The sequence below is a fragment of the Oncorhynchus clarkii genome, chromosome 8 (genome assembly GCF_045791955.1).
Source record: "Oncorhynchus clarkii lewisi isolate Uvic-CL-2024 chromosome 8, UVic_Ocla_1.0, whole genome shotgun sequence".
NCBI lineage: Eukaryota > Metazoa > Chordata > Actinopteri > Salmoniformes > Salmonidae > Oncorhynchus > Oncorhynchus clarkii.
Window position 1 is genome coordinate 29,784,337 of NC_092154.1, and position 12,478 is coordinate 29,796,814.

Genomic DNA, 12,478 nt, shown 5'->3' on the forward strand with positions numbered 1-12,478 from the left:
GTCTGGATGGTAAGTTGGTGGTTGAAGATATCCCTCTAGTGGTGTGGGGGCTGTGCTTTGGCAAAGTGGGTGGGGTTATATCCTTCCTGTTTGGCCCTGTCCGGGGGTGTCCTCGGATGGGGCCACAGTGTCTCCTGACCCCTCCTGTCTCAGCCTCCATTATTTATGCTGCAGTAGTTTGTGTCGGGGGGCTAGGGTCAGTTTGTTATATCTGGAGTACTTCTCCTGTCCTATTCGGTGTCCTGTGTGAATTTAAGTGTGCTCTCTCTAATTCTCTCTTTCTCTCTTTCTTTCTCTCTCTCGGAGGACCTGAGCCCTAGGACCATGCCCCAGGACTACCTGACATGATGACTCCTTGCTGTCCCCAGTCCACCTGGCCGTGCTGCTGCTCCAGTTTCAACTGTTCTGCCTTATTATTATTCGACCATGCTGGTAATTTATGAACATTTGAACATCTTGGCCATGTTCTGTTATAATCTCCACCCAGCACAGCCAGAAGAGGACTGGCCACCCCACATAGCCTGGTTCCTCTCTAGGTTTCTTCCTATGTTTTGGCCTTTCTAGGGAGTTTTTCCTAGCCACCGTGCTTCTACACCTGCATTGCTTGCTGTTTGGGGTTTTAGGTTGGGTTTCTGTACAGCACTTTGAGATATCAGCTGATGTACGAAGGGCTATATAAATACATTTGATTTGATTTGATTTGATTGCAAAATGTAGAATGGCATGATGTAAAGCCAACTTTTATTACTGTAAAGACTTTTGGTACACTGAATGGATCAAACAAACTGTCATTCACAATGCAAAGTCTGAATACTATGTGTTCTATGTGACATATTTACTTAGAACTAAGTGAAGATGGGAAAGATGGGCCTTTTACAATGGGAATCGCTGTCACACAGTGGGCAGAATAAACAAGGAGGTAGGCAGTGCTAAGCAGGACCTAGGTCCTAACAAGAACCTATTGGAGCATGTTTTTGCATATTACTATTTTTGGAACGCCTGATTTGATACTGAAAGAAACACTGTGAACACTGTACCTCTCTGGCACACGCAAATGTTGTGTTTTCTGTTGTTCTTGCTACACTTGTAGAAGCACAAGGAGAACAACCTGATATAGTGATTACAGGAAGTCCAGAGGCAAGGTAGAGGGAGCATCTTAATTAGCATGTGGAGGTGGTTGTCACTATCAACTCCATAATAAAACATTTTGGGGTTGGTTGTTAGTCTTGTAAACCTGGCTGCTGTAGCACTGGATGCATTATGGGAGGCAACCCGTCTGGCTAGGGATACTAGCTGGTTCTCCCAATCCAACCCATTATAACCATATTGTTCAGGGACAGGGACAGTGCCACTGCCAATATACAATAAATCCCAAACTATTTTGTGCTTGATCCCTCTCTCTCACACACATTTTTCTGTCACACACAAGCTCACGGAACGGGACCACGAGTGCTGAAGCGCATAGCTCGTTAAAATCTTCGTTAAAATTGTCTGTCCTCGGTTGCAACACTCACTACCGAGTTCCGAACTGCCTCTGGAAGTAATGTCAGCACAAGAACTGTTTGTCCAGAGCTTCATGAAAAGGGTTTCCATGGCCAAGCAGCCGCACACAAGCCTAAGATCACCATGCACAATGCCAAAAGTCGGCTGGAGTGGTGTAAGGCTCGCTGCCATTGGACTCTGGAACAGTGGAAAACACCTTCTCTCACTTCATTCTCTGGCAGTCCTACGGACAAATCTGGGTTTGGCAGATGCCAGGAGAACGCTACCTGGCCCAATGCATAGTGCCGACTGTAAAGTTTGATGGAGGAGGAATAATGGTCTGGGGGTGTTTTTCATGATTAGGCCCCTTAGTTCCAGTGAAGGGAAATCTTAACGCTGCACAGAGCCCTGACCTCAAACCCATCGAACACCTTTGGAATGAATTGGAACGCCGACCGCAAGCCAGGCCTAATCGCCCAACATCATTGCCCAACCTCACTAATGCTCTTGTGGCTGACTGGAAGCAAGTCCCCGCAGCAATGTTCCAACATCTAGTGGAAAGCCTTCCCAGAATAGTAGAGGATGTTATAGCAGCAAATTGGGGACCAACTCCATAGTAAGGCCCATGATTTTGGAATGAGATGTTTTGCGAGCAGGCGTCCACATACTTTTGGTCATGTAGTGTATGTGATTATGTACTATCTGACCATAAACTCTTATTTACTGCACAATCCAAACAAACTTATTCAACAAAGCCAGTCTGTATGATGTGACTTACAGAGAAAAGCATACTATGGAGACTCATGAAGCTCAATGATGAAAATAAACAGTCATTATTAATGTATGTCATTATCACACACTATTTAGTTCAGTTCTTTGCACCCCATCATTGTGAGGTATTGTTTGTTTTGTGACACACTTCTATGCGGAGCTGTTTTTCCCAGCAATTTAATTATCCCATGTATGATAGTTTTGGCCTGCCTCACTGATGAAGCCTTTTGCCTATTCCCTGCCTGTACCTTAGCCTATCGGATTTCCTGTTATCAACCTAATGCCTGATCTCCCGGGCAACGTTACTAGCCTCTTCCCTGCCTGTACTGTTGCCTTGTTGGACCCCTGTGTATGACCTTTTTCCTGCCCCTGGACCCAGCTACCTGCCTCCTCCTGTGGTCCTTTACAAATAAACACCTGCTGTGCCCTGAGCTTGAAACCAGCTCTCTGTCTCCCATCGTGTTCATTACAGTTTCACATAATGAAAAATTATCCTGTTCATTTGTCCATGCTAATCAAGACAGGATCAGTGAAAATAAATCGTTTATTGTGTAGAAAGTGTTTGTTGTGAGCACAAATAAAGCCCTTACTAACACTGAGCCGATTACAAACATCCCAATGCACATACTATTATGTCTGGTGCAAATTAATGAAATTAAAGGTACTGATCAATTTTTTCAATAAAGGAACACTCCTTAATTTGCCTTTAAAAAAAATTATCTTTATTGTTTTTATGCCTTTTAAACAAACATTAAACTAAATGAACACACTTTCCGAAGGGAGTGGTTAATGTAAAGTAATCAGTCTAATGATTGATAGGTAAAACATTTTAGAATTTATCCACACCTTTCTCGAAAGTGGACATTATATTGTGAAACACTATATTTTGGTAGTATATTATCATCCCCCCTAAAGGACCTTCAGTTCATGAAATGTGACCCAACTTTCAAACCAACTCCAATTAATTTGCCCCATCCTGGAATCATTAGAGCAGCGTTTCCAATGTTATCCAGAGCTAGCTTCCACATTGAGGGCTTAGCTTTTTCCTGTTCCTCCTGCTCCTTCCTGAGGTCCTTTATCTGTGCCTCCATTTCTTGTGCTTTGCAATGAAACCCTTCCTTGAGGAGGTCTTCCTTCTCCTGAAATGACCAACATTACTTAAATCACTAAAAGCATTTTACCTCTCCATTGAGCTGTAATCTTGTCCTCTGAATTAGTACGCCCAACTACCAATGAAGAATGTCACTTGCAAATGAAGAAAACACTTTGCTACTGTAGTTTGCAATAGATGTATATTAATTCTGGATAGCTTTACAATACGGTAAGCACAAATCAAGTCTATCGAAAGTACCAAGCAGTTACTACAGCAAAAAATACTGTATCATAGTTATTAGGCTGTGAGGCTAACAAAATCTTACAAAACTTTGTGAAATAGAAAACCAATTCAAAGTGCAAAAGGTGACTAAAATGCAGACAAACTGTAAACAAAACTGTCAAATAAAGACTGTTTTGGAAAATCATGTTAGGTATTTTGAGGGGACTATCCCTTAACCCAAAATCAATATACTGCCTGCTGGTCTCCATTATTACAGTTCCTACCTTGAGTTTGGCCTCGAGAACTCTATTGTACTCTACTTTAGCATTTTCCTTGTCAGCCTCCATCTTCTCCAACAGCTGTTTCTTATGCTCTTCATGTGTTCTCTTCTGATCGTCCATCAGCATTTCCTGGACTCTGATCTGCTCTTCCATGGTTCGTTTCTCTTGCTCAGACGCCTCCCTTTTCGCTTTCTCCTCTAAAGAGAGAGAGAGAGCAAAACCAAGAAAATTTATTTCATTTATATAATTTTGGGCAACACAATAGGTTACATTTTCCTCGTCTGTAATGGTAAATGATTTTAGGAAACCCATAGTACACAGCCCTTGTATTTTTATTAAAGGTAAAGTTGCAAAGAATACTGTTTGCCACTCGCATTTACTGGATGGATAATTCCAACACAGGTCCTCACCTTCGGCCTTCAATTCAGCTTCAGTTAGAGACTGGTCTGCTGACAGGATGGCCTGACCAGTGCTTTCCTTGTCATTCAGGTACTCCTTCAGTACCTCTTCAGCCTAGAACCACACACATGTATGTACGCACACACACATGATAAGAGACGATAAGAACAGAACCTCAACCTCCAATACACACGGCACCAGTCTTCCGTTTTAACCAATCAGTGAGGTTGTGTTAGATGCAAGTCCAACATACCTTCACTCCTTTGCCTCCTGTTGATCTGTATTCGCTGGTCATCATTTTGAGATCATCGCAGTAGTGTTTGTATCCTCCAGGGGTCATGTAGGAACCTTTCCGAAGTTGAACCTTTAGGGGAGCAAATATGTGTTCGATGATGTGCGTGCATGCCATCTGGGATTCCTGCGAGTTTTTCATACAGATTGTCGAATATACTTCTTGAAGCGCTTTCTAAGAGAAACATGGAGGGGTTGGTTAGAGAAAAGAGGTTAGGTCCAAACATGTATTTGAACTCCACTGTGATGTTTATGACATACTTTTGTCTAACAGAATTCAAATAATTCAATGTTTTGTGTTTTTATTGGTCACATAAAAATTTTAACAGATGTATTGTCGGTGTAGCGAAATGGTTGTGTTCCTAGCTCCAACAGTGCAGTTGTATCTAACAATACACAACAAGAATAATATAAGAAATATAAGGACGAGCAATGTTGGAGTGGCATTGACTAAAATACAGTAGAATAGAATACAGTATATACATATGAAGTGTGTCAAACAGTATGTAAACATTATTAAAGTGACTAGTGTTCCATTATTAACGTGACCAGTGTTCCATGTCTATGTATATAGGGCAGTAGCCTCTAAGGTGAAGGGTTGAGTAACTGGGTGGTAGCTGGCTAGTGATTTGTGGTATAAATAATGTCAGAAAGCACCAAAACTCTTCTCAAATTAGGTATTTTGTTTGACCACTTGAGGGGGGTGGAGGCATGGGTCAAATGTCTTTAAAGGGATGGTTCACCCCAATTACAAAAACATATTGGTTTCCTTGTCTTGTCAGCAGTCTATGGACAAGATAAGACAACAATCCGCACTTTGTCTTTGTTTACCTTGGTTTTGTTTCCAAATGCTAACTTTTTTAGCATTTTTTGTCAAAAAAACAATGCAAGTTGATATCTCCGATATTAGCATTTTAGCATAGTTTCATGCTCAAATAATCTTAATGTAACTTTTTTGTGCTAATACATTTTGGAAACTTGGGTATATTTGTGTGATGTGAACTATCCCTTTAATTTATAAATTTTTGCATAAGTATTGATTGATTCATTAATTGGTTTGAGATCCAAAACAATGATTTATGACCGTCCATTAAGAGTGGAGCAGATATAAAATCCAATTTACATATACATTAAACGCAAATGTGTTGCTTGAGGGGAGAAAAATGTTTGGGCTATTTTGCAAAGAGCAAACTGTTTTCAAAGTTTAGTTAATTGTTTTGAGAGCATGGAACTTTTTTTCCCAAGATGCACCAAAATAAAAACTTTCATCCTCCCAAATGCAACCCATGTAATCATGGGTTGCACCTCCATCACTCGGTCGCATCATACCATTGTTATGAACATTCTAAAGACGCCGTAGCCACAGTGACCCCCGAAAGTCGAGGAGTGCTCAGTCATTCTTAAAGGCTTATGATCGTTTAGTCTAAATTACACTATAGTTGCTTGGAAATACATTGACATTGCTAATGTATGCAATAATTAGTAAGAAACAACTTTGTCATCATTATGATGTCATCAAATTTACTTCAGACAGATGGCAATGTTACCATTAGCTAGCAAAGTTTGTCAAAAATACCTAGCAATGCTAATGTTAGCTAGCTAAAACCCATTGCTCTCCCCTCACTTAGCTAGCTAGCTAACATTATGCGAAATCTGATGACATCACAATGATGACAAAAGGTTTTCCTACTAATTATTAGCCTCCTATTGAAATGTCATTGCGTTTCCAAGCCACTAATGCAAGTCAGAGAAAATCTTCATCAGCTCCAATTGAGAATGAATTGAGTAGACTGTTCAGTCCTCCAGAGTAGTGTACTACGATGCAAGATAAAAGAGTTAGCTATTTAACTTCGGTCAACTCTGAGTTCAACTCGGGATAGCCGGTGACACGAAGGTGGCTCAACTTTTAGCCACCTACGAATCCTTCAGATCTAACCTGCTCTGGGTCAAGGTAAGTCAGGACTAATTCATAGAGACAGATATAGAGGACTCTAATGCCCAAAAGGTTTTACATGGGCATCCTCCATTGAAGACTTTCAACATTTTGAAGTAGTCAGCTGGATGGGTCTTCCTTTACGTTAAGGAAGGATCACATGATTCCATCTGGTTCATCAGGAGGGATTGACCAATTAATTATACTCGTGAGCAAACAGTCCATAACTGCAGGTGGCAGTAAATCGCAAACCTTGGCTTTATACCTGTTCAAACAACATACTCTAGGTGGCAGCACACACCCTTTCAGTTTGTTTGCCAACTCATAGAAGTAGAAGAAGACAATTGACTATTTCAAAATGTATATGGCCTCAATGGCGCTGCCCATGCTCTCACAGAGGCCAAAATGGGACAGATACAATAATGCAATTTCTATCTAAGTCCATGGGCTATCTCCATTTATCCTGAATGAAGTGTATGTTGCAAGTTGTAGACCAATGAAATCATATTCCCTCCCTCTCAAAAAGATTGTGTCATCATCCTCTTCAGTTGTATTAATATATATTGTATTAATATTGTATTAATCAATGGTTTTGTATGTTAAAAATAATATTATTAAAATGCCTATCACATTACACATTCAATTTTTGTAATAACAGGAAACATTTGCAACTTCACGCAGAAGAGATTTCGGTCTAAATGTAAATGTGGCACTGACTCGCCCATGGATTGATGTTGCCACTTGTGACATGAAAGCGCACTAACAAGCCTGGCTTGAACAGGCTCGGGTAAGAGGCTGGTGCACAATCAATATCCACCTTCGTAACATGGGTGAAGCTTGAGCTGGAATGTGAAGCTAACTAAACCTAGCTAACTTTAGAAAAGCCAGAGTACATCTAGATAGATGTGTAGTACTCCACTCAGTCCCAAAGAGAATGACAATATTATGATGCAATGTGCAAACCATGAGTATAATATATTCCCATACCATGAGCTCCTTCTGGTACTTCTGTTCTTCATCCTTGAATGAACTATTCATGAAGATGGCCACTGCCTCCCTCTCCATGGAAGCATGAACCATAGACAGCTGCTGCTGGGTCTCAGTGGGAAAGACCACCAACTCTGCCATGCTCTGCTGGTAGTAGGCCTTGGCCTTTTCAAGGGCACTGGAGTTCTCAATCTGGGCCAGCGCCACCACAGCATTGTCCAGGCAGGGTACCTGCCCACTCCGTATCATGTCAACGTACATCTCTGTCAGGTTCCCGAGCACTGCATAGGAAAAATGGGGCTCAGCACATCTGGCAGTAGTATTTGTAGTAGTAGTGATGGTGGTGGATGTAGTAGTTTAAGTAGTAATGATGGTAGTAGCAGTAGTAGCAGTGGTGTTGGTAGTGATTTTAGTGGTAATGATGGTGGTTGTAGTAGTAGTAGTAGATGTTGTTAGTGGAAGTGGTGATGGTGAAAGGTAGTGGTAGTAGTTGTCTGTTGTGATTTTAGTGGTGGATGGTTGTTGTGTTACAATGAGTGTACAAAACATTAAGAACTCCTTCCCAATATTGAGTTGCTCTCAGAACAGCCTCAATTCGTTGGGGCATGGACTCTACAAGGTGTCAAAAGCATTCCACAGGGATACTGGCCCATGTTGACTCCAATGCTTCCCACAGTCAAGTTGCCTTGATGTCCTTTTGGTGGTGGACCATTCTTGAAACACACGGGAAACTGTTGAGTGTGAAAAACCCTGCAGCATTGGAGTCCTTGACACAAACCGGTGCACCTGGCACCTACTACCTTACCCCGTTGAAAGGCACTTAAATATTTTGTCCTGCCCATTCACCCTCTGAATGGCACATATACACAGTCCATGTCTCAATTGCATCAAAACTTAAAAATCCCTGTTTACCTGTTTCCTCCCCATCATCTACACTGATCGTACATAATGCTTCTATCACTGTCTCTTATGACCGGAAATAACTTCTGGATATCAGAACACCGATTACTCACCTCGTATTGGATGAAGATTTTTTCTTTAACGAGTCGGACGCGAAGGATATACTTCAGATACCCGACAAGGCCCACATCCCTGTCATTCGCATGAAGAAGAGATGGAAATATCGGGGATGTAGGTCGGGGTGCCTTGTAAGGATCCGATGATGCGTGAGTAATCCCCCTCTATCATCAGTCCTATTAGCCAACGTGCAATCATTGGATAACCAAATGGATGAGCTCTGATCAAGGCTATCCTACCAACGGGACATTAAAAACTGTAATATCTTATGTTTCACCGAGTAGTGGCTGAACAATGACATGGATAACATACAGCTGGCGGCATTTTCGGTCCATCGGCAACATAGAACAGCTGCTTCCGGGAAGACAAGGGGTGGCAGTCTGTATCTATTTGTCAATAACAGCTGGTGAACAAAATCTAATATTAAGGACATCTCAAGGTTTTGCTCGCCTGAGGTACAATATCTCATGATAAGCTGTAGACCCCACTATTTACTAAGAGAGTTTTCATCTGTATTTTTTGTAACTGTCTATATACCACCACAAACCAATGCTGGCACTAAGACGGCACTCAACGAGCTGTATATCGGCATAAGCAAACAAGAAAATACTCATCCAGAGGCGGTGCTCCTAGTGGCCGTGGACTTCAATGCAGGAAAACTTAAATCCGTTTTAGCTAATCTCTACCAGCATCTTAAATGTTCAACCAGAGGAAAAAAAACTCTAGGCCACCTTTTCTCCACACACAGAAATGCGTACAAAGCTCTCCCTCGCCCTTCATTTGGCAAATCTGACCATTACTCTATCCTACTGATTCCTGATTACAAGCAAAAACTAAAGCAGGAAGAACCAGTGACTCGCTCAATAAGGAAGTGGTCAGATGACACAGATGCTAAGTTACATGACCTTTTTGCTAGCACAGACTGGAATATGTTTCCCGGGATTCTTCCGATGGCATTGAGGAGTTCACCACCTCAGTCACTGGCTTCATCAATAAATGCATCGATGACGTCGTCCCCACAGAGACCGTACGTACATACCCCAACCAGAAGCCATGGATTATAGGCAACATCCACACAGAGCTAAAGGGTAGAGCTGCCACTTTCAAGGAGCGGGACTTAACAGGGAGGCTTATAAGAAATCCCGCAATGCCCTCCGACGAACCATCTAACAGGCAAAGCGGCAATACAGGACTAAGATGGAATCGTACTACACCAGCTCCGACGCTCGTTTGATGTAGCAGGGCTTGCAAACTATTACGGACTACAAAGCGAAGCACAGCCATGAGCTGCCCAGTGACATGAGCCTACCAGACGAGTTAAATAACTTTTATGCTTGCTTCGAGGCAAGCAACACTGAAGCATGCACGAGAGCATCAGCTCTTCCGCACGACTGTGTGATCACGCTCTCCGTAGCCAATGTGAGTAAGACCTTTAAACAGGTCAACATTCAAAGGGCCGCAGGGCCAGATGGATTACCAGGACGTGTACTCCGAGCATGCGCTGACCAACTGGCAAGTGTCTTCACTGACATTTTCAACCTGTCCCTGCCCGAGTCTGTAATACCAACATGTTTCAAGCAGACCACCATAGTCCTTGTGCTCAAGAACACCAAGGCAACCTGCCTAAATGACTACCGACCTGTAGCACTCATGTCTGTAGCCATGAAGTGCTTTGAAAGGCTGGTCATGGCTCACATCAACACCATTATCCCAGAAACCCTAGACCCACAATTTGCATACCGCCCCAACAGATCCACAGATGATACAATCTCTATTGCACTCCACACTGCCCTTTCCCACCTGGACAAAAGGAACACATACGTGAGAATGCTATTCTTTGACTACGGCTCAGCATTCAACACCATTGTGCCCTCAAAGCTCATCACTAAGCTAAGGACCTTGGGTCTAAATACCTCCCTCTGCAACTGGATCCTGGACTTCCTGACGGGCCGCTCCCAGGTTTTAAGGGTAGGTAACAACCCATCTGCCACGCTGATCCTCAACACAGGGGCCCCTCAGGGGTGCACGCTCAGTCCCCGCAAGGCACTACAGAGGGTAGTGCATATGGCCCAATACATCACTGGGGCCAATCTTCCTGCTATCCAGGACCTGTATACTCGTCGGTGTCAGAGGAAGAAATTGCCAAGGTCTCCAGCCACCCTAGTCATAGACTGTTCTCTCTGCTACCGCACGGCAAGCGGTACCGGAGCACTATATCTAGGTCCAAAAGCCTTCTTAACAGCTTCTTCAAATGGCTACCTGGACTATTTGCATTGTCCCCATGCAACCCCCCCATTTTTACACTGCTGCTACTCTCTGTTTATTATCCATATATAGTCACTTTACCTCTACCTACATGTACATATTACCTCAATTACCTCGACTAACCGGTGCACCCGCACATTGACTCTGGACCGGTACCCCCCCGTATATAGCCTCGCTACTGTTAATTAATTAATTAATTAATTTTTTACTTCAGTTAAATAATAATAATTTTTGTAAATACTTTCTTCTTAAAATGGCATTGTTGGTTAAGGGCTTGTAAGTAAGCATTTCACTGTAAGGTTGTGTTGTATTCGGCGCATGTGACAAATAGCATTTGATTTGATTTGATTTGATTGAAGTAGATTTAACAAGTGACATCAATACGGGATTGTAGCTTTCACCTGGATTCACCTGGTCATTCTATGTCGTGGAAAGAGCAGGTTTTCTTAATGTTTGATATACTCAGTGTATGGTAGTAGAAATAGAGGTTGTAGTAATAAAGAGGTAAAAGTAGACATGGTAGTTGTGGTAGCAGCAGCACAATTGGAAAAAAGCCATTGTAGTGGAATATTTTCAATTATACCCAATAGAGACACACACTGTATTTTCTCACACCTATATAATAGTTTAAATACTCACTTTTACCAGTGACTTTCAGGCCACCTATCATGGTCTTAGTCTTGACTTCTTTAAACAAGTGGTCACAGAAGTCTCTGGACTGCTTCACAAAGGAGGGTTCCAAGTCAGCATCTGTCAACTCCTCCATGCGTTTCATTTTCTCAGAGTTGGCAGGACGTTCAAAGACAAAACACCAACGAGGGGAAAAGAATTTCCGCAGACAATCACGAGGCAGGTTGTATTTAACAATCTTGTTGCTCGTACCTTTGAAAAAAAATAACATAAATGAACAGATAGAACAAATTACAAGACAGCAATCCATGTTGTTGTTTTGTTTAACTGACCACTGTCTCCAAATGTGAATTGTCCAAATCATCTTAAAGTAACTTAATTGAGCTAAACAATCAATTGAAGAAACTTTAGGATGATTTGGATATGAAATGTCAAAAATACTAATATCAGGACCATTGATATGAACAAATTAGCATTTGTAAACAGTGGCCAGGTAAACAAAACCAAAGCATGGATTGCTGTCTTACTTTGGCAATAGACTGATTGCAAGGTAAGGAAACTAAAATGTCATTCGGTAGAACTGTCCTTTTAAGTAGAACTTTAAGTACCATATATTAAGTATCATTGATCCATGTGTAGTATTCTCACCTTGTTTCGGTTTAAGAGCATTCTTCAGGTACTGATGTGCGGTGATGGGTTTTCCATCAAGCTTTAACTCTAGTCCGAAATCTCTGACTGCCCACACAAAAGACGGAAAGAAACGGACATAGTCTGCAGATTCATCAATGTCTCCCTCAACCGACTTCACCTTAATGTGGTCTGTCAGTTCTGTCACATAGCTTTAGGGGGCGGTGTTGAGGACAATAAACCCAGACATATCCAGACTTAGTTAGATGACACATCTTTGTTTCTGTCCCATCATGGCATCTGTGAGAGCATGGGCAGCGCCATTGAAGCCATCTCCATTTTGAAGTAGTACATTTTTTCCCACTACTACTTCTATCAGTTGGTAAACAAATTGAAAGGGTACATACTGCCACCTGGAGTGTTGTTTGAATAGGTATAAAGCCAAGGTTGGCAAATTACTGTCCCCTGCAGTTATGGACT

General features: G+C 42.1%; 1 protein-coding gene across 2 annotated transcripts in view; it reads right to left on the reverse strand.

The window, feature by feature from the left end:
• Positions 1-2,785: 2,785 nt before the first annotated feature.
• Positions 2,786-12,478, reverse strand: part of LOC139415628 (guanylate-binding protein 1-like) — a 33,034-nt gene continuing 23,341 nt past the window's right edge. Inside the window, exons 5-11 of one of the 2 annotated variants that reach the window (XM_071163741.1) lie at positions 12,020-12,210; positions 11,381-11,623; positions 7,460-7,740; positions 4,502-4,714; positions 4,260-4,362; positions 3,853-4,046; positions 2,786-3,392 (exon numbers count right to left, since the gene is read on the reverse strand). In XM_071163741.1, the coding sequence (XP_071019842.1) occupies positions 3,174-3,392; positions 3,853-4,046; positions 4,260-4,362; positions 4,502-4,714; positions 7,460-7,740; positions 11,381-11,623; positions 12,020-12,210 (1,444 nt within the window). In that variant the 3' untranslated portion in view covers positions 2,786-3,173. The remainder of the gene's footprint in view (positions 3,393-3,852; positions 4,047-4,259; positions 4,363-4,501; positions 4,715-7,459; positions 7,741-11,380; positions 11,624-12,019; positions 12,211-12,478) is intronic. The other variant, XM_071163742.1, reaches the window with a different exon arrangement.